Below are 23,280 nucleotides of genomic sequence, written 5' to 3'. Positions count from 1 at the left end.
AAGTGTATTTGACTTTATTGAAGTGTAAAGATTTCTAGATATTTTTTACAAATTAAATAATTTTATTTTTTAATTTTGTTATAAATCTGTGGTAAATCCATCCAGTACCATCTCTCTGGTTCCTTTGAATGGGTTTACGATATAAACTGTAGAAGTACCAGAATAGTTTGCTTTCACTTCTTCTATTAATTTACTGGTTGCTGACCTATTAACCTGTAGACATAATTATTTTACTTAAAGATTGAATTATAAGTTCAGTCTAATAATATATGTAATTTGTCAACTGTAAGTAATTTTCAACAAGTAATCATTATTTACTGATTAAGATTGAAATAAATCGAGAAAGTTTGAATTTTGTGAATCACAGCCGTGAATGACAAAATATTATATACAGACAAAATTCTGGAGTAGAGTTCATACTGCGTTTCATAACTAGTATTGTAATAATTTATTGAGAACAAAGACTACTTTATTTGATTAAATCAGTTAATACAATCATTTGTGAAAATGGAATGCACAAAATAAAACTGTTGTAGGTGACTTGTCAATTTTGATATCAATCTGAGCCCACCAAAGTTCAGTATTATTAAGCCTTTGTTTTGTTCATTATAAGTACTGGCTATATATTATACATCATTACTTTCAGAGGAACCAGCTCTGTTTAGTATCGCTTGTATCTCAGATACTTTGAATGAATCATATGCAACATTTATTTACTTTACTCTGATAAGAAGTGTGCCAATATATTGTTGGGTCTTCTGTATAGTGAAGATTATATAAATGTTAATAAGTGAATTAGCTACAGACCTACTATCAAAAATTTTTATTCTGGGTATTTTATTATTGCATTAATTGATTAGAAATTTTACAATAGTTTAATTTTTTCTTAGATTAACAGCAAGAGAGATTATTGTTCTCAAAAAATAAAAATGAAATCTGTAGTGTAGCACATGTTAGTGTAGCATCATATAAAAGAAATGGAAACACAATAAGCATTATAAAGAAATCCCTCAAAAGTCCCAAAAAAGTTGTACACAGGTTCTGGTGGAACAGTACTTCAGTTAGTTGATTACTTTTAATTGGTTAAGTTACTTTTTCTTTTTTTTACTAGTCTTTTATGGTATAGAAATAGCTGTAGAACAGTATGTAGTTGTGAACTCCCCCTTCTCCAAATTGCTAACAAAAATTAGTTGCTTTTTCTTGGTCTATTATGTTTATTTTAAAACATAAAATAAAGTTTTAAAGTATACTTTTATTATTCATTTCTACTGACATGGTATTGTTATATTACATGCAATGGGATGCCAATTTTCAGATTCCAACTACAAGACATTCATAAAGTAAGGACCGTCGGCTTATATTTAAATATTAGCGGGTCTGAACACAGTTTCACGCATGCAGGGTCATCTATTGGCTATTTACAAAGCCACTGCAGTTGTTTTGATTCAGTAGTTGTTTTTTGCCTGCTGGTGAATGCAGATCGCAATGTCCATGACAATCGTTTCTCCTGCCAGTTGGGAAGTGCGTGCTGTGATTTGATTTTTTGTGTGCAAAAGGATCTTCAGTTGCTGAAATTCATCGGGAGTTGTGCCTAGTGTATGGATCTACGTAATGAGTGAACGAAAGGTTAGACAGTGGTGTTGAGACTTTAAAAATGACCACACAAATGTGCATGATGAGTGGCAGGCCAGTATTCAGACTGATGGAATCGTTAAACAAGTGAACCGAAAACTTGCAATGTGATCGGTGATTAACAATTAGTGATCTGGCTGAGGAATTTCAGTAGGTTGGAGGCACCTTTATCTACATGATTGTCACAGAAAAGCTTGGATATCACAAATTGTGTGCAAGGTGGGTACTGAAAATGATCACTGACCAACACAAAGAGCAAAGAATGTGCAGTGGACAAGTGTTTTTGTACAGCTATCGACAAGATTGAGATGATTTGTTTTCCCACATTGTTACAGGTGATGAGATGTGGATATCCTTCACCAACACAGAATTGAAAACAACAGTCAATGTGGTGGCGCCATTCAAGTTTTCCAAAACTGAAAAAGATTAAGCAATCTCTGTACGAGAGTTGAAAAATGTCGGCTACTGTTTTTTGAGATGAAAAGGGAATCATTTTGGTTGGTTTCATGAAATGTGGATCAACAATTACAGCTGATGTGTACTGCGAAATACTCACCAAACTGTGCTGTGCGATCCAAAAATCAACAACCCAGGAAACTGTTGTTCGGTGTAAACCTCCTTTACGACAATGTGCATTCTCATATTGCCCCTTAACCAAGAAGAAGATTCAAGATTTTTCATTGGGAACTTTTTGACCATTCTCCATATAGTCCTGACCTTGCACCTTGTGACTACTTCCCTTCTTGAATGTGAAAAAGTGGCTTGGTGGACAGTGGTTTGAAAATAAACTCAAGACTGCCATTGTCAACTGGTTAAATTTCCAAGTGGTGAACTTCTATGCATTGGGGCTAAAGAAACTGGTGCAGCGTTAAGAAAAGTGCTTAGAACTGAATGATGATTATGTGGAAAAGTGGACATGTAAAGTAGATATGTAGTAAACTAAAACCTTAGATATGTAGTAAAAACCTTTTCTCACAAGTTAATTTTTTTTAATCACCCGAACAACCCATACTTTATGAATATGCCTCGTATCTTAAGAGTTTGCTTACATTTGCACTAGAGAATCTAAAAAAATAAAAAAATTCTAGATAAATAAAATTTGATCCAACAGGAAATTAATTTTTAGTTTTATTAAATTTTTGGAATTTGTATAACACAAAACATAGGTAAACTTAGGCCTCTCTAATTATAATATTAAAGTTCTGAAAAGACTGATGGAAGTACATTAATTGGTCAAGCTTGATGTTAATAATGTAATAACTTTCATTAAGATCAGTCACACAAAAAAAGCTCATGAATGTTAGTCATGAGCTTTTAGTCACCAGTTCATCGCTGTGAACTGGTGACAAAAAAAATATGATAACTGCACAGATTGTTAAGTTTAAAATTATTATGTGAGTTTGCATCTTATAAAAAAATAACAAAGCAAGTACAGATTACAGATTTTTAAGAATAAATAATAATTTTTAAAGTTATGTTCTGGTTATTGACTGTCGCTGTATGTTTTTGGTTATGAGTTTTATTCTATTAAATACAGTTTTTCAATTTTTTGTAATTTTTAAGAAATAATATTTTTTAAACACAGTAACTTAATTTCTTTTCAGTACTTTTTTGTAAGTCTTTTCTTATGGGTAATAAGCTTTTGAGTTTCAGTGTTTTCAGAATATAATGTACACATTGTATGTGAAACTACAAACTCAGAATCTTTCATACAGATTTTATAAGGGGTTTTAACTATTGATTGAACAATAGTTTTTACAATTTTCTATCAGTTTAGTTTCTTTGAGGCCTGTTACTTCTTGGTAATCTTAAACAGCTTGTTCCTGTGGTTGGCATTGGATTATCAGGAATCTCTTTGTGAAATTATTGAAATATTCTGGAGTGTTTGTATAGGGTGAATTCAGAAACTTGATTTTATAAATGAAATAAGAAATACAATATATAATTTACTAAGATTTTTTAAAAATATGTATTTACAGCAAATGTAAAGCAATTTATTGATGTAACTTCATTCTTCAAATAACCTGTCAGTCAAGTGCCCTCTTAATTTTCTGTATACTGTTGTAGCCTGTTCTCCACATTTTGCATTGGTGCTTGCACCATATTGTCTGGGATTGCTCTGATTTCTTCTTGTATGTTGATTGAGTTTGTTAATGCTGTTAGGTTTACTGATGAACACTAGACAACTTCACAAAAAATAACTGCATACTGCTAGGCCTGAAGATCATCTGCTTGCAATGCAACATCTCCTCCTTTGGAAATCTCATGCCTGAAATTGTTGTAACAGGTCAGAATTGACTCATCACATGCCCTTTCTCTTCGAAGTAGGGGTCTATGATTCCAGACTTGCCAGAGTACATCACAGTTTACACAATGTCTGCGAGGAGGACACATGTGAAGCTGCGTAGGATTTATATCAGTCCAGAAAAAAAAATGTTGGTTGTTCACTGTGCCCAATAAATGAAAGTATACTGTCACTCATTAGAAAGACTATTTCATTGGCAAACAAGTTAATAAAATTGTCTAACATGACTCCTGATTTGATTTCCATGCTTGCTTAGATCTTGAACCAGATCTTGATCTGTTCTAATCATTGTGTAGAATATTTTGATACTGATTTTAGATAAGTGAAGGGCTGCAGCATGCTTTCTGGTTAAGTGTTGAGGATTTCTTATCATTGCCCACCTGACTGTAAATGAGGAGTTGCAGAAGCAATAATTTGTAAATTTTTTATCCACAATTTTATCATATTGCTGCTAAGTACAGCACCATGATGAGGATATGTTAGAATGTTAACAGAATAATCACTGTGTTATCACTATTTTAAAAATATGTTTCCTTTACAATCACACAGTATACAGCACTACTGTTGCTCCTTATTACTGGCTTATTATTGCTTCTGACATGCAAGGGCAGAGCCATTTTGATTCCCTCTTACACATTGGTTACACCTTATTTTGTTTTAAAAATAAGCTATTCTATATTTGTTTTCCTTCATCAATGTGAGGGAAAGGCATACTGCATTTTTCTAAGTTTCAGGAATATTACTAAACAAAAGAATAGTAACCATAATCGCTGTTAGAGTTTGTACCAGTCCTGATAAATAATTATTGTTACAATATTTACTGTAAAGATGTTTATTGAAATAATATGTTTAGTCTCCTCAATAAAGGAACTTTTAAAATACTTTTTTACTAAATTAAATAAAACAAAATATTATATGCAGAGTATAGCTTGCATTTCTTTTTTGGGGCATTTAATTGATTTAATTTGCAAGTATATATAACAGATTACTTATGCCCCATTCACATACTTAGTGACAACAAACAATATTAATCAGTAATAATAAAAAAAAGGTAAGAGATATTTAAATTATGCAATGATTTTAATACCAGAGTTACTGTACATCCACCAAAACCTCCTCCTGTCAATCGTGATCCAAGAACACCATTTACACGTTTAGCTATTTCAACTATTTTATCCACCTCAGCACAGGATACTTCAAAATCATTACTGAAAAAAAATTTAGTAATGATATTTATTTTCCTTTGAAATCTTTTTTTGTACAGGTTTTCTTGAGCCAAACAAGTAAATTCCCAAAATATTTTTGGGTGCAAGGAAAGATAAGCTCCAATAAAAATAATTTTTGGGTCTGAGCAACATAATTTGTAACTCTTACCATCTGATTAGTAATGACTGAAGAAAAAAATAACAAAAAAAAACATTGATTTATTGAAAAAAAATTATCTTTGCTTTTTTGCAGAACACCAAAATTTTTATACAAACTGGATGCAGTGTCCATTGATGGATTATGTAGTAATATTGACAGTTTTAGTGACTAAATGATCAATGTCATTTAGAATCCACAAAAAAAGCTATTAAAGATATAAATAGAACTCTAGTTAAATAGATTTGATCCCTAATCAACAAAATAAATGAATTATAAAAAAGATCCTGAAATTATGACATTGTTTAATGGGATCTTTTGTAATTTCATTCATTTTCTGCATTGCACTATGTAAACTCAGTAATTTAACTTTTCTTTCAAATTACAAAAAAAAAGAAAAGAAAAACTGGGCAAAGATCTTTTCATATTATTATACCACATTTATTCATGCAAATTTTGTATTAAATTAAAATATAACGACTGTAATCAAAATTTAGTTGTATATTCTCTTGATCAAGGCCATCCTTTTTGTTGTGTAATGGAAGTCCCTTGTGGCTTTCATTAATTGCTTTCTATTTTATTTTGAATGCATTCACATAAAATAATTCTAATTTTATCTTAAAATTTTTATTTAAAATTTATTATTGTTTTACTACATTAAATAAATTTTGAAAAAAGTTCACCGTTTTAAACAGAATGGTTGAAACTTAGCAAACTATAATAAAATGCCTTCATAGAGTACAGTATATTGAATATCAGAGTACATGTATACAGTTAAAAATTTCAATACTTTTTTCAAATTATTACACATTTTCATCTACAGATATTACTAATAAAGCCTCTTCTACATGTTTGTATCATTGTTAATCCATGTGCGTGGATTTAAAAACTCAGTTTGTAAGTTAAATTAGTTACACTTATTTTAAATAAATACCTTAATTAAAAGTTATTCTGATTATGTTTCTGTTTGTATATATAATAACTGATAAAAAAACTGATACAATAAGGAGATATAAAAACTAATCTGAAGTGCCCTGCATAATTTGTTCTGTTCACTATGTATTTTTCCATTCAGGTTATCAGATTTTCTTGTTTTAGATATATGCTAGATATTATATTATTACTATAATGAGTGGCACACCCTCGGTGTAACATGACTTAAGGAAGTGTTTTCTTTGTTACTGGCTGAATGATTAGTTACACAAAAATTCAGTCACAAAATAAATTAAGTTGTATTGAAAAATGAGTAGCACGATAGAAAGTTATTTCTGTAAAAAATATGATGCATTTTCTTTTTATCAACATTAAAAAAAAAAATTATGTCAATTTTAATATGTGTGATGTAAGAAAAGTTAGTATTAATCACTGAAAATTAAACTAACAGTGATTATATATAAATAAAAAAAATACAATTTAAAAATATAAAAGAACATACAATTTTCTGTATGGACTTTGATGAAAAGCTAGCTGAATAACTCTTTGCTGTAATTTGAGGACATAATTCCAAACAGTATATTACTGTAGCTTTATACTGCTTTAAAATTTGATGCAGTATTGAGGCATAAGGCTTGAAAGTAAATATTTAAGCTCATAGTTGGTTCAATTAGCTCACATGTAGAATGAATTCATATGTGCCATACAATATAGTTTACTTGTTAAATATGCTTACCTAACTTAATTATCTTTATTTTATGATTTTGATTACCTTTGGGATGTGTGACTGTCGAACATCAGCTTTCCAAATGTTATCATATCTCCTGAGAAAAGACAATCAGATGCACTCTTTGTTCGCTCGATTTCTGATATCACATGGCGACCTCTTCGGAAAATTACGTCGTCTAATCTTCCTCTATCCTTAGCATCTTGAACAATGGAAATATGACTTTCAAACCAATTTACTTTTGTAAAATGTTAATTGATAACTATTTTAATAGCTTACCATTTAATTCATCGATGGTTGTATCTCTTAAAGATCTTTTTCTTAAAATATCAGCAGTTTTTCTGCATTGGCTTTGTCGCACTGCATATTCTTTTCTGGTTAAGTCATGATTTACATTTGTATCTATTATTGCTACCTCTAATGTATTTTTAAATTCAGGTAATCTTTTAAATTCCAGGGTCCTGTAATAAATGTACATAAAAATATACATGTAATAAAAGTTAAAAATCTAAAATTAATACCACTCATTTAAATGAGAGAATTTAATTTCTGTTGTAATAAATTTGTTATTTTTTAATTTAAAAACTTAAAAAGTGTCTAGAACATGTCTGTAAAAGCTTTTGATTATTAGTAATATTAACCTTCTAATATTTAAATATGAGTGTTAGGCTGCTGCAGACTAGTACTCCTGGAGATTCATTTATTTATCAAAAAAATTATTAGCTTCCAAAAGATTTGAATTTGACATGCTTTATTACTGTAATATACTGAATAATTGCTGTTGGCTATGAGATTTATTGATCTCTACGGTCCTTTGAAACTGTATTTGCTTATATTTCCTTTTAAGATTTCCTTCATCAATTTACTTATGTGAAAGTTCTCATTCATACCATTTGTAATGATGTGAATAAACAACAAAAATAAATTTCATTATTTGTTACCCACTTGAAATTTATTTTATGAATTTCAAACAGCTGTTTGAGAATTGTTATTTTAGAAGGTAGTATAAGGAAAACAATGTACCCCCAATGTCTTTTTACTGGAAAGAAAATGTTAATGAAAATTAATTAAATTATAATTAATAATATAAATTCTATTTTTACTGGTTGTATAATGAAGGTAATTAATCTTGAATTAAGCAACTAGTAATGAGACTTATTTAATTGCTAAGGAATTTTGATTATTGTTGTTCTAAGAAAGATTATGATTAGGTAGTGTAAAGCTGCTGTTAATGTATCCTCTGTTATAAAAAAATGTATTATTCACCATTTCTATTCAATAAGGAGTGAGATTTTGAAGATGATAACTCCCCTCAAGTAATTAATACTTATTTGTGATACATATGGGCCATATTGATGGGACACATTTAAAATGCATTTATGGAGCATGTTTGAACACAATATTTATTATAAATTATGTGGAACTTATTGCCAAAGGACAGAAGTTTTTCACTGTGTTCAGTGTTTGAAGATTAGTTCTCGTAGATGGGCTCACCTTGATGAGAACATTCTTTGACCGTAAAAATCATGTTTAGCATAGTTTGGTGCAGAGTTTCGACAAGGGTGGCTGCTATCTTCCTTTGGATGTTGTCCTTCAGTTCATTAATGGTAGTGGGCTTTGTGATGTACACCTTCTCCTTTAGATACCCCCACAGGAAATAGTCCAGTGGAGTTAGATTGAGGGATCTGGATGGTCAATGGGTATCATCGAATCTGAAAGTGAAGGAAGTGTCGTCAAAGGGTGTCGTCATCAATTGACACTACTGCAGTATGACTAGTGGTACCATCTTGCTGCATCCACATGTCCCTTAGATGAAGCTGTGTCTCATCTCAGGAATGAAAAATGTTCGTAACATTGTGTTGTACCACTCAGCGGTGACAGTGATGGTGTCATGTTCGTTGTGAAAAAAATAGGGATCTATCACACAGGCATGACTTACTGCACACCACACAGTAACCTTGGCACTCTGTAATGGCATTTCGTGCAACATTTATGGATTTTGTCTAGCCCAGATTTGATAATTTTGTTTATTGACATAACGACTGAGGTGGAAATGAGCTTCGTCAGACATGATAAGGTGTTGCACAAAGTCATCAATCACCTTTGATGATTAGCCAATCACAAAATGTGATTCATTGAACCTTATCTTGGTCGAACAATTTATGCACCACCTGTAACTTGTATAGATACAGTTGTAAGTCTTTTTTAAGAATTCACCACACACTGGTACATGTAATATGCACTTTACGACACAATTACTGACTGAGTTGACTTCTTTGGTTGTGGTCAATGACATCGAACAATAACTGATAACTGTTATTGTTTAGATTCATGAAAACATCCTAGGTGATGTTTTGAGATAAGTGGAAATAATTTGATTTATAAGAAAAGTATCTTCTAAGAAATATACCTTTTCACTTGTGAAATTACTTTTTTGATTAAGAACTTTTGATTTCAACACTATCAACTTGTTGAACACTTTAAAAACCTACACATGGGTATGTTAAATGTTTTTGGTTACTTTAATGGTACCTATGTTGACTGCTACTGCCGTTACTGTTGACCAAAAATTGTTCAATTTTAATTAAAATTTTTTCTTTTCAGTGTATGAATTTTATAATTTTTTATTATGTTAAAATGAGATTCTTTTTGTGTTTATGTAATATATCAAGATTGTTATTAATATTTGCAGATTTGTGATTATATATATGATATGGTTGGCACACTTTGACTATATTGCTTTCCAAGTGTTTATTGTGTCATTTATTTGAAGCTTTGACCTACTCATCTAGTGGGCATTACTTCAAAGTGACTGTTGTGCAGGTGGAATACTTTAGTTAAGTTCATATATTTATTTGAAGGACAAAAGAAAACAGATTTTAACACAATCATATTCTAATTTAATTATCAAAAGCAACTTTTAACGTAATGAGTGCTGATTAAGTCTTTAAACTGATGACCTCATGTTATAATAAATTTAATTATTGAAACTATAAGTATCTTAATAATTACATGGAAAGAGCTATGGTAAATAATAAAATAAATTTGAAAACAAGAAAGTTATCAAAACCATATTAAAAAAATCAGAATCTGAAATTATAGAAGATAATTTTAAAGGAAGAAATTGTAATTACTTAACAAATCATATTATGAAGTTATAAAACAATTAGTAAAAATCTTTTGTGAGTGCTTTCTTCTGTTTGGATTTAAATAGAATAATTGAAAAATATCTTGAAGATGATACATCTATTTTATACAATAAAGTTAATTTAACATGAAGTAATTTAGGATTTATATTTTATTCTTACCTACAATCAATAAGCATTGTTCCTCCTATAATAGAGATGTACTGATCCATAATTCCACATGGGACCCCAGCATAATCATTTTCTGCTTTCCTACATATTAAAGCTTTCATCTGGTTGCTAATAAAAAACATGTTTTAATTACAGATTTTAAAAAGTTGTCAAAATAAAATTTAATACTGTAGTAAAATTTTTAACGAAATTTATATATTATTGTCATCTTTTTTAATAGAAAGATTTTTTGTAATTATCAGAAGAATCTACTTTAGCAAACTACTTTAATAGATTTACCAGTCACATGCAAAATTGTTACTAAACTGCAGAAGTTTATGGATGGTATGCCAAAGGTATGGGCAATTATTACATGGTTAACAAATTGATAAGCTTGGCTGATTTGTAAATTAGATAGTATATATTTAATCTCTGATCTGGAAACTTATTAATAAAGTTTCCAAAACTCATTTCTGTGGCCATGCACAAGGCTTTTGTAAGCAGCATTCTAAATACAAAAAAAAAAAAAACATGAAACAAGTGACATTTACTGAATATTTATTTAATCAGTGCTATATTTATTTAATTATGCTACATCTGAACAAAGAAATGAAATGTGAAAATTAGATGGAAGATTTGCTTGGAATAAATAAAGAGTGTATTTAAATTAATATTATGTAAAATATTAAGTGAAGTATATATTCTGTTCTACTTCAATGTTGAAAATTTTACACTTGAATAAATATTTTCCTTGTCAACATATTTATTGTTCCTTCTTACACATCTGATATTTATTTGTAAACACATCCAAATAAAATTAAACTTAAATGTGTTTGCTGATAATTAGCTCTGAAATAAAAATAATTTCTGATTAATATTAGAAGAATTTATAAAATTAGCTCCGATTGTTATCAGAAAAATAATAAAAAAATATTGCCTGTAATTTGTTTTGGAGAAAAAGATCCATTAACTAGTTTTTGTGTTTAGTAAATGGAATTTGTTTTTAGTTAATTGAAGAAAATTGAGGAAAAATGGGTTACAAAATGCAACAGAGAATATTCATTGTCTCCCAATAATTTAGATGTGTCAGTTATGCCCAGACCCAGAATGCCTTCACAGAAAAGTATTGTGTGGATGCACCAAGCAAGTCCTCCATCAAGCAGCTGTACAACAAGTTCCAAGAGTCAGAATGTGGCAGATGTAGCCAGAAGTGGTTGACCGAAAGTGCTAACACCAGAAAAGTTGATCAACATGCAAGCTGCATGTTCTGTTAGTCCCAAGAAGTCTGTGCAACGCCTACAGTCTGGTCTCCATTGGTAGTGCTCACATAGCATTGCAAAGTGTTTAAAGATGCGTTCATACAGAATTCATGTGTTTCATGAGTTGTTACCTGCAGACATTGGAAAACGTGTAGCTTTCTGCCAGTGGTTCATGTCACCTGTAATGCCAGATGGGGAAGAACTCTATGACTGGTTTTGATTTGACAAGACATGGTTCCACCTTGATGGATACGTTCTATGCATTCACGCATTTGGTGAACAGAAAATCCGCATTAGCTGCATTGACAAAAAGTGGATGTTCGATGTGCAATGTTACACAGGTGAATCTTCATGAGATTCTTTCATAACACAGTGAACAGTGAATGCTACATACAGATGGTGCAACAATTTCTAAATACTATACCTGTGGTTTCAGCAGGAAAATGCCATGGCTCTTATAGCCAACAACAAAACTATGACTTTCTTTGATCAGTGTTTTTATGGACAAGTGATTTTGAAGGGGTTGTGGCTCCCTCAGTCTCTGGATTTATCCCTTCCTGACTTTCTTGTGGGATACCTTAAGGCTGCTGCTTACAAAACTCATCCTCACACCATTCTCAAATTGCAGAGTGAAATATTGAATTGTGTGTTGCTGCAATTCCTCAACTAACATTACAGTATGTGTTTAAAAGCACGCAATCTCGTATTCAATTATGTGAATTGTATAATAAGGCCACTTTCAACTACTATTGTAACTTACGCATTTCCATAAGGTTGCATCACTTTTTGAACACTGTATAAGTTAAGTTAATAATATCTTAGAATATTTATAATTTTCTGTGAGGACATTTAAAAATTAGTGTATGTAATTCTTGAATGTGCTCTTGTCTCAGAGTATGTGTCTGCTTTGCGTAATTTAATATTTGTTTTAATTATTTCAGTTTACTTATATACAATTGAATTATGTTCTATAAATTTTTAGGGGCTTATTTGTTATTGTAAAATTTGGTGTATGTAATTTTATATGGTTTATGGTATATCTTTATGTTGTATGTATAAAAATTTGTAAGTTGTAATTAAGATTTTTATACTGCCACATTTTCTATAAAGTAATGCGTAAACATTGGTTGCTGTTGCTATATTGGTTGTTTATATGGTCAGTGTAATTTGTATACAGTTTGGTTATTAAATAATTTAGCAAATTCCATCTAGCAGAAGAATATAATTATCTACAAATTTTTTTTCCACTTGCTGTTTTTGTTTTTTCATTCACATTTAGTTCTTTCATAGAGATCTCTGGTTCATGAAAACATTTTTTCTTTTAATTAAACGCATGAGATTCTCATTAAGTTATGTATAAAATGTATTAACAGGAGCAGAATAGTTCATCATATTTCAGTGAATGAGATATTTTAAATCATGCATTTAATTAAATTTTATTAAGCAAAAATTTGGGTCCATTTATAATTAATGTAATATGCCCAAAGAAGGTGCATGTTTTTGTATTCTGAGGTTAATACATTACTTTGACTTACAGAATTTTCAAAAAAAGCTAAATGATAAAATAAAACATACAATTTATAGCAGTCAAAATGAAAATTAACAGTATTTTAACATAAATTTGATATCAAAGAAGAGGATCTTAACTACTTTCTATAACTTATTAATATTCTTTACAATAAAAATATAATTATTTTATGAATAAATTATTGATAATAATACAAAGAGTTGAAAAATGCATTTGTACTTGTTTGTGAATTTTCCAGTGAGATTTTCTAAAAATGTGTGTGTAGAAACCTCCAGTGCAGCACTACTTGCTAACCCTCCTCCTAATGGTATTGTACTTATAATAACTGCATCAAAACCAGGAACTAAACTTTCTGTAAAAAAATAAAAATTACTGGTTTATATTTTGATATTTTTTAAGAAATAACAGCATAAACTATTCTTCAGATAAAAATTGTAGCTCAGCTAATTCTAGCTACTTGTAATTATTTGTAATGGTGAAGTAATTCTTGATTGTAGCTGTATTAAAAAGTACAGTAACTTAATCTGAGATTGATTCTTGTATCTGGACTTGAATATTGAAGCTTTACAAAGCTTTATTTTCAGATTGGATGGATGATCTACTCTTTGCAGCTGACCTGTGTTTGACCAGCTGAGCTGTGTGACCCATTTTCTGTGTTTTGGCTTGCAGACATTTTCTTCAGTAGAACTTTGGTAGCTCTTTCTGAATCTGCAACTGATAGATTATCTCATATCATAGTGATTTATAAAGCTGTATCTTATTATTGAGTATGAAATACACCAGTTTGCTTTTAAAAAATTGTATGTTTTTGAAACTTGACTTTGTCAGCAATTTATATATTTGAATTTTAAAATGTTACAGAAGACAGCCTACACCCTCTTAAGTTTAATATCATACCATATGTATATATATGACTTGTTTGTAGATGCAAATGTTACTTTTAAGAAATAAAATAAATTTTAAGATATCTAAAGTAATCTGTTCTTTCTTAAGCAACTATTAGAACTGAAAATTAGTTATTTACTCTGTATGTAGTTTATCTACTGTATTTATTTCAACTATTAAATAAATCTTCATAGTTACAGCAATGGAGCTGTACATAGAGATTAATACATATACTGAACAATTGTTACTATGTTTTGTCAGCTCTTAATTGGTGCTATAAACAGAGCACAATTATAGCAAAACTTGCAGTTTTTTCTCATTCTCTTAGTGTTGTATCTATTCATTCGTGAATTTATATTTTGTTATTAATTAATGATACATTTTTCTTATGAATTTTTATTGTTAGGGAAGATATAAAGCTGACGTTATCGTACTATAAAGTCTTTTATCTGCGACTAATCTAGTTATCTTAGAATGTTATAAATAAATATCCATTCTTTAAAAATCATTTGTTTTTAAATTTTTGTTTAATTATACCTGAGAAAAGACTAACTACTCCTTTTATGTAATTAGCCCACTTTGGGACTCCAGGCTTTAAAGGACTCTCTGATGGAATGACAAATTCAGCAAATCTAGGGTAGTCTGTTCCTTTCTCTGCAAATGTCCTAATTCTACATCTGTTCAAGTTATTTTTTCTTCCAGCCACAATTGTTAATAGTGGTAACGCCTGAAAAAATTAAACATTAATTAAGTGATTTTTCTGTTTTTTATTGCTATAAAAATGTATTAATGTAAATAGATCTATTATTTTTTTATCAAAAAACAAGATCTGTGTGTTTTATATAAATTATTTGGTACTTTTTGAAATAGCGGATGAGCTGCGCGATGGCCATGAGGAACACTTTCCTGTTTACCAGGGACGCTGTGCTCCTGGACAAACAAGGAGGACGAACAAGGGAATAGAGATCCTTGGGGCGTTGTATGCAGAGCCCTTGGGCATAAGCGCAGGAAAGATGTCCTCTTGTCAGCTTTGTAGACCCGCGAGGGTGTGATAAATTTATACGAAATGAATCAGAAGTGGTCTCAAGTTATTTCATCGGACTGTTTCCCTGTGTGATGGCGGCTCGGAGGTTCGTAAGACCCTAACTAAAGGATGTCTTCAGGGCAGTATTCAGAGTCCCCTTCTTTGGATTATAGAATTCGATGCTATGTTGCGTTTGAGGTTACCATGCAACTGTCATCGCTGATGCTGATGATGCGCTGCTGCTGATTGAAGGGGATTCGCGTAACGAAGTAGAGTTCCGAGCTGCTCATGCTTGTGAGACACTCCGGCTGTGGAGTCTCCAACATAAGGTGATTTTCAGCTCAGAGAAAACCTCACTGATGTTTTTTAATGGCCGATTGGCTACTTCCCGACGAATCCGGGTTCGTCATCAATCATTCCGATGGGCGTTGAATTACCGTACCATGCGTATCCTGTACAAAGATGTCAGTGAGGCTATTATGCTATATGCTGCACTTGTCTGGGCTCACCGCATGACTTTTAGGTGTTAATCGGACATTTTGTTGCGGGCCCAGCGACTCCTCTTGTTGGCTGTTATAGAACAGTCTCACGGGAGGCAGTCTGTGTTATGGCCGGAGTCAAACCAATAAATATCTTGGTTAATGAGCGTAAGGAACGCTACATTTTCAAGGTAAATAACTTATAGACGTCAGAACGTAAGCAGGAGATTGAAAACCGGGGCCTTGCGTCTTGGCAGATCAGATGGGACGAATCCGCCATAGGTCGCTACACGCATGGTATATTTCCTATAGTTTCTGATTTAGGTACGATTAGATGGGTTTTCTCCAATCGGTATATCAGAGTTTCTCTTCGGGCATGGTGGCTTCCGAGCGAGTTTGGCTAGGTCTCATTTGGTGGATTCGAGTCAATGCTCGAATTCACTGATTATACATGTAGGACTGATGATACAGTAAACCATGTCCTCTATGTCTGTCCCCGATATGAGGTCGAACGTTCAAGAGCTGTTAGGGAACTTCAGAGAATACATTTCTTTCTGCATCTCCATATTAACTGGAATACCGCGAGGATTGGTCTAAAGTGGCTGGTTTTCTTTGCACCCTTGCGGTGTGTAGGTCTGCAGAGGGAGTTTAATCGAGGTATTTGATCGTGGTAAGATCCCCGATGGCTAAGGTTCCGGTCTAGGCATTGGATTGGTTGGAGGTAGGCGCATTGGCATCATGCCACGGTTATTTTGGTATTGTTTGCGACGTTAGGTGACCTAATTTGGTCGATTTATTTGGGCGTAGGCCTGAATTTCTACGTTCCTTATTCTTAGTAGAAAAATGAACTTTTAGAAATTTCGTTTTGCCGGATAAAAATGTGAAACCAGTAGTCCTGGACCAAGCCTCAAGGCGAAATAGTGTTCTGTAGTAGTCGCTCTGCAGTGGGGGTTCTGGAATGTAAATAACAAAATCGTCAACAAATAGAGAACATGAGACAGGAACCTGTACACAATTGGTAATACTGTTTTTGGCTACAGAAAATAAGGTGGCACTTAATATACTACCTTGAGATACTCTATTCTCCAAGATGACACTATCTGAAAGTGAATCGTCTACACGAATACGAAACTTTCGGTGATTTAAGAATCACTGGATAAAAGCAAGCATATTGCCTTGATTCTCCATCTCTTGAGTGTGTTAAGAATACCACGTCGCCAGGCCGTGTCGTACGCCTTTTTTATATCGAAGAAGATAGCAACGAGGTGCTGGCGGTTTAGGAAGGCGTTTTGTATGGCTGTTTCCATTGATACTAAATGGTCAATGGAAGATCGTCCTTGTCGGAAACCACACTGTTCCGAAGATAGAAAGCCATGTTTCTCCAAGTACCATGTAAGCCTGCGATTAACCATTCTTTCCATAATTTTACACAACACGCTTGTTAAAGAAATAGGGCGGTAGCTTAAGGGATCGGTTTTGTCTTTAGCAGGTTTCTGACCAGCCGGGCAGAAAGACTTGTTCGGAGAATAAACCATTGTAAATATTCAAAAGATGTTGTAGTGCTGAGTTAGGAAGGTGTGAAAGCATACAAAGGCGAAGGTTTTCTGGTCCAGGGGAAGTGTCACGTGAGTTCTTAAGTGCGTGTAACAATACTTTAAATACGAATGGAGTGTTCAATTCACCAACCGAATCACCAATGTTTAACGACAATATTTCTATCTGTAATTTGTACCTCTGAAAATCGTTATTATGTGATGAAGTGAGAGACACCGAGCGGAAAGATTTTGCTAAAGTATTTGCTGCCGACGAAGATAATGAAAGGAGTTCTTCATCAATGAGACCGAGAATAGATTGTCTCGGCGATCTGAAAATTGCATGGATTTTTTTTCACGCAGTAGACGTGAGAGTATTACGTGAGATTGTGTTCACATATTTCGTCCATGAATTCCTCTTAGCGTTCAAGAAGACCCGACGGCATACCGCCCTAGTCCTGCAGTAAAAATTTAGATGTTCAGTTGTAGGTCTATTATTAACTTTGCGTATTGCTCGCTGTCGATTCTTAATAGCACATTTGCAATCATCATTCCACCATGGAACGGAAGGACGTTTAGGATTACCCGATGTTTGTGGAATATATCTGCTGGCAGTTTCAAGTATCATGGACGTAAAAGAGGAACATTGGTGAAGGATGTTATCACCGTTGTCATAATGTGATTGGAAGGCTTTATGATATCCATTCCAATCCGCCCTTTCAACAATCCACCTCCGTGGCCTTCTCTTAATCTCGTGGTCCACACGGAAACCAATAATAATTGGTTTGTGGTCACTGCCGTGAAAGTCATCACAAACAGACCAATCAAGATGAGTGAGTAAATTCGGTGAGCATATGGAGAGATCAATGTTAGACATAGTACCAGATGCAAAGACATGAATGTGTGAGATCCATTATTCAACAAGCAAAGGTCTAAGGCTTGTCTCACACTGTGTACTATATTTCTTCGAGTGGAGCAGAAGGTCGAGCCCCAGGAAACATGGTGGGCATTGAAATCTCCTGCTATTAACGATGGATATGGTATTTGTGTGAGGAGATTTGAGATATCCAGAGCACTGAACTCAGTGTTCGGAGAAAGATACAGATTGCAGAAATGCAACTTGAAGGGGATAGAGACCTTTACTGCAACAGCAGGAACGAGAGTGGTCAATTGAATTCTTGTAGCCGATACCTCATCCTTCATGAAAATAGCCACTCCACTACTCTATCTACTGTCTACTATACAGTCTTATCTCTCACATAAGTATCCTCTGAGTGCTATTGGGTCATGTTGTAGAAGATGAGTTTCCTGGAAACACGTGATTATCGGATCATGTACGTGTGCCAGTACTCCAATATCTCCAATGCGGGACCGAAGATCTCTAAAATTCCACTGAATAAAGTTCATAAGGGGAAAAAATATAAACAAATAAAAAAAAAGAAATAATATACTTAGGAAACCGTATAAAATTTAGTTGTATGTGATTCGGTTTTTCTTTTTCGTATTCTTTACTTTAGATAACTCCGATGCCTTCGGGTCGGGAAGTTTTTCAACCATACCCACCAGTATATGGGGTAAAGTTGGAGGAGACTTATTAGAATGGGATGCCGCTATTGACATCCCAGAGGGGGTGGTTATGTGGGTTCCCTTTACGGGGAGCTTATTAGTTGGCTTACTGTCAGCTCTGGTAGTCTCTGCTCGTACCGGTAGGACTTTGGGAGCAGGAACTTTCGTATGGATCACACTGTTGGATTCATTTACTGCAACGTAGGACTTTTTATTCATCTTTGTCAGCTCTGAAATAGTGACTGTAAGCGAAGAAACTTGATCAGAAAGCATCTGAACGAGTTTCTTAAGTTCATTGCAGAATCCGCACTGCTGATTATGAACAATTGAAGGAGTTTGTTTTGACCTAGCGGTGGTGAAAGATACATCTGGTTTGATGAGGTTCCGTGAGTTAACTGTCTTTTCCAGAAGGTCACGACAAAAAATTACTCCTAGGCTGGTATTTAGGGTCTTGTGGCATGTCGTACTTATGTTTATGCCGCCCATATTCGTGAGACGTAATAGGGAAAAAATATTGTTAGATATAGAAAAATATATTGTTGACTATCAGAATGAGGAAAGGAAACTGGATTGGGCATGTAATTAGGGGAAAAGTAATAAAACATACAGTTCTTGAAGGCTCTGTTGAAGGTGAAAAAGAAGAGGAATCAATAGGCTGAAGTTAATAAATGGCAATTGGTAGTGAAGGTTATGATGAGACAAATAGATAAAGCATGGTACTGAAATAGTTAGAAAAAACATGGTGCCAAGGACCTGCCAACAGGCAGAATACCAAATGGTGATATATAATTCCATTTATTTCAAATCAATGTTCAATACACAAAACCGCAAATATTGATATAAAAAATCAGTTACTTTCATATGTTCTTTTGAAGTTAAATGAAAAAGGTTTTACAGTATCTGACTTTCATGGAAAGTAATATGTTTAAATTGTATTCTAAAGTATGTACCTATTAGTTTGTTATTTTTAAATTTATTTTTAAAATTTCTTGAAAGTTAGTTGTGTAATGGTGACATTAAAGCTACGTTAAATACCACTTAATCTATTTTTCAATAAACATAGTTATTTTATAATGATTTACAAGTAGAATTAAAGAGAAAAGAAACTACTTATATTTACCATTGGTAAAACAAAACCATCATTATAATCAGTATGTTCCCCAATTAAATTTACTCTTCCTGGTGCACATGCTGCTGTTTTTGGCGGTACTCCAAATTCTTTTTCGAAGCTTTTAACAGCTTTCAGTAATAGTTCCTTTTCTGATAAAATATCTTCTGCCATTTTTTTTTCTAAATTAATCGGCTTGTAACCTTGATGTCTCTGTATATACACAAGTATATATGTATAAGTAGAAAATCTTAAATGCTGATTTTCTTTAATTAAAACTTATTTAAAATTTATGGTTTAGTCAGTACTTTTGATAGTATTGGTCTATTTTTCTACATGTTTAAAATAAAGAATTAATCTATTTATTGCTCATATTGGATCAAAGTTACATAGAACTATCAAGGTTAAATACTGAAAGTCCCTGGATTAAGTTATTAATAATCATGTTTCTATGATTCTCATCAGTTACATTTTCTGTGACAGAAAATTTGAATTTTTGTGTTTGCAGGACAGTAATAAAGTGTGAGACTTGTCACTCTTACAATTTCCAAATACCTATTTACATACTTTAGTATTAATTCTAAGTTTATTCCGGAGAATGTGTAAACAAAAAGTTTAATATAATAATTAAACATAATTTTTGTGGTTTCACTGGGAAAGCTATGCAAATTGAGAGCATTGCCTTTAACAGAGGAAAAATTACATGGAACATTTAAGTATGTAAGTATGAAAGCAAAGAATTATATAAAAAAAGTTATTTTACTTTTTTTACTTCGAAGTAAAATTTGAGGGAACCCAGGACCTGGTGCCCATGTCCTATTCCCTTGACCAATTGTAACCAAAATTAAATTGAACGGTGTAAGTTATGCACATTCTGAATTAATTGATCATACATAATTTTATCAAGCAACATATACAAAAGGGTCAAATAAATAGAAAGGAATAAAAAAAGTTTTATTATCCCTTATCCCTTATAGTTAATATAATGAAATCATCTAATTATTACTAGAATGTAATGTATAAGACTACATACCATCAAAATGATTAGCTACCCAAAGGGCATTTTAAATTATATGAAAATTTTACTTATAATATTTTTATGCATAGGATTCATAAAATAAGGTAACAGGACCTATGAGGTCTGTATCTTCCTACCCCCTTGATGAATTAAGGATGATTAATGTCATTTAATAAAATTAAATGACATCAATATCCCTTATACATAAATCATCAAATGAAATTTTGGTTCTTTTTCTGAATCACACAGCCACTTTTTTCAATTTTTTTAAAGAACGCTTACTTAATTTTAATTTTTTAAGATTTATATAATTTTACCATTTGAAGAGAAGTTACTTTGTCCCATAATTTAATCTAACCAAACTTAATCTATGATCGCTTTGCTCGCTAACCTTTGCTTGCTAGTCAAGGTTAGCAACCAAAGTGAGCATAGGTTAATTTTGTTTAGATTGTATTTGTAATAAGCAGTAATGCTTATATTGGACCTCTCTCAGGTAAATTTTAAGTTAAAATTTTTTTTTTTAAATTTGCTCCGATTTCAAAAAAGTACCAAAATTTTATCCAAATTGGTCCATCTAGTCTGGAAGATATTAACCAAAAAACCGACTAACATACATATGTATACATTTATAAGATCTTCCTTTAGTTTCCAATGTTAAAATTGTGTTTTTGTTCATGAAACGTAAAAAGTTGTGTTTTTGTTCATGAAACGTGAAGATGTGCAAAAACCCTGAGATGCAAAATTTGCCCCATCTACATATTTTACCACATATAGAACAGTAGTAATATAGCTGTGACAAAGTAATTAACGTTGAAGGCCAATTTAGTAATTTTTACAATCTAAATTTTCATAATTTCTAAATAGATAATTTGTGTTAAGTAAATTAATTTGTAGATCGAATTCCTGTTTTAAAATAAATCTATTTGAATTTTTACATACTCTGGTGATTTTAATTTCAGTCATTCTTCGATTTGGTGGTAGAAGAAATTGTTTCATTTAATTAAGTGTAATCAGGTTCAGAGAAATATAAAGCTACAATAATAGAATAAAGTAATAATGGTACAATCAAACTCAGATTATTTACGTGACCAGAAATTTAGAGAAATTTTATTTATTTATCATATTTTGACAGAAATTTAGAGATATTTTATATGACAGATGTGAATAAATCAGGGAATCTTTCCTAGTTTTAAATGTATCAATATATATCTGATTTTATATCAGATACTTAAGTCATAATCAAAAACCTAACTAATAAGATGATATCTGTCACTTCATAATTGTAAATCATTTCATAAAAACAGGACATGCTCAGATGCATTATGTTTTATGAAACTAAAGCATATTTTACAAATATAGTAAATTGTATGAAAAACAACAAAGAAACATAACATAGGTCAATATTATTGGATTACATACTTAAGATGTTACCTGATTTTTTAATAAGCAGCACATTTTTTCAGAAGAAAAAAGAGATTAGATGTGTAAATAATTGGGGCAAATAAATGGAATGTATTTCAGAGTTCTGAAGGAATTTTTCACTAAAAAGAAAAAGTGTAAATTAAATCAGACTTTTGACAAACTATGAGTCAGACAAAAACATATAAATCATACAAATTAATTTAGTTCAAAGTAACAACAGATTATTTTCATGTCTTGAATTCTGTTTATCAATTTCTAATTAACTGTACATATAAATAATCAAAATCTTTACATGATAAAAATCACACCTAAAAATAAGCTTTTTATCATCTACAACAACATTATAAGGATTCATTTTTATATTATTTAAATACCTAAATTAATACTCTTTGCTAGTTTATTTAAAACTGATTTTTTATGATGACTAACCTTTTAACTACAGAATAGAATCCATTTGTGAAAATAAATATGTTTTTAATTATAAAAATAAGGTATGTAGTTCTGATGAGGAAAAAAGAAACAATCAGTATATCATTTATTCACTTTATTGAATCACTAAAATAATAATTATATTTTATTGTTTCTTTAAAAAAAAAAAACAGCTGTATTTTCATTCAGTTTGTTATCTGATACAAAAACCAGAAAAAAAAGTAGAATCACTAGAAATAATAATTAGATTTTATAGTTTCTATAAAAATGTGGTTCTATTAACAACTGTGTAGTTTATTATCTGCTATAAAAGCCAGAAAAGAAGTTATAATTTTTTTTATTTAAAATTTTTGAATTAGTTGAAATTACAATAGTTATTACAAAAACAAAAATGAAAGCCGTAATTTCAAAACTACATATATAAAATTTTATTTTTGAATAAGTTACTTATATATCTTCACTTATACATCTTACATTTAAATTATTATTCAGTTCATTTAAATATTACGCTATTAAATTGATTTTTGAAATGTTTATAATTACAAGTGATTGCAGAATTTAAGTAGAGGAAACTTTATTAAAAGTTTACTATGAATGCATAAACGACAAGAAACTTCTAGCTTTTGCTTATATCGAGTGTGCTTGGACTGAATATTTTAATTTTACAGTTATACGAGTGATTATCTTCTTGTAACAATAAAACTGAACTCATTTAATAGTAAATTATATGTAATAATAAACTCCATAAATATGACTTTTTAAATTCAACAAAATT

The 23,280-nt window shown here is 31.5% G+C and overlaps 1 protein-coding gene across 1 annotated transcript; it reads right to left on the bottom strand.

Annotated features, from left to right (window-relative positions):
* Window positions 1-22,617, bottom strand: LOC142326281 (galactokinase-like). The gene is made up of 9 exons (XM_075368641.1): window positions 22,506-22,617; window positions 19,649-19,849; window positions 14,465-14,654; window positions 13,262-13,394; window positions 10,268-10,384; window positions 7,239-7,420; window positions 7,005-7,161; window positions 5,025-5,145; window positions 1-213 (listed from the first exon to the last, which is right to left on the bottom strand). Exons 2-9 carry the CDS (start codon window positions 19,808-19,810, stop codon window positions 79-81), a joined length of 1,197 nt encoding a protein of 398 aa, XP_075224756.1. The 5' UTR covers window positions 19,811-19,849; window positions 22,506-22,617; the 3' UTR covers window positions 1-78.
* Between the last annotated feature and the right edge of the window lie 663 nt (window positions 22,618-23,280).

The sequence above is a fragment of the Lycorma delicatula genome, chromosome 6 (genome assembly GCF_047948215.1).
Source record: "Lycorma delicatula isolate Av1 chromosome 6, ASM4794821v1, whole genome shotgun sequence".
Lineage (NCBI taxonomy): Eukaryota > Metazoa > Arthropoda > Insecta > Hemiptera > Fulgoridae > Lycorma > Lycorma delicatula.
Note: the sequence above shows the minus strand (reverse complement) of the source record. Positions and strands in the feature narration are given on the sequence as shown.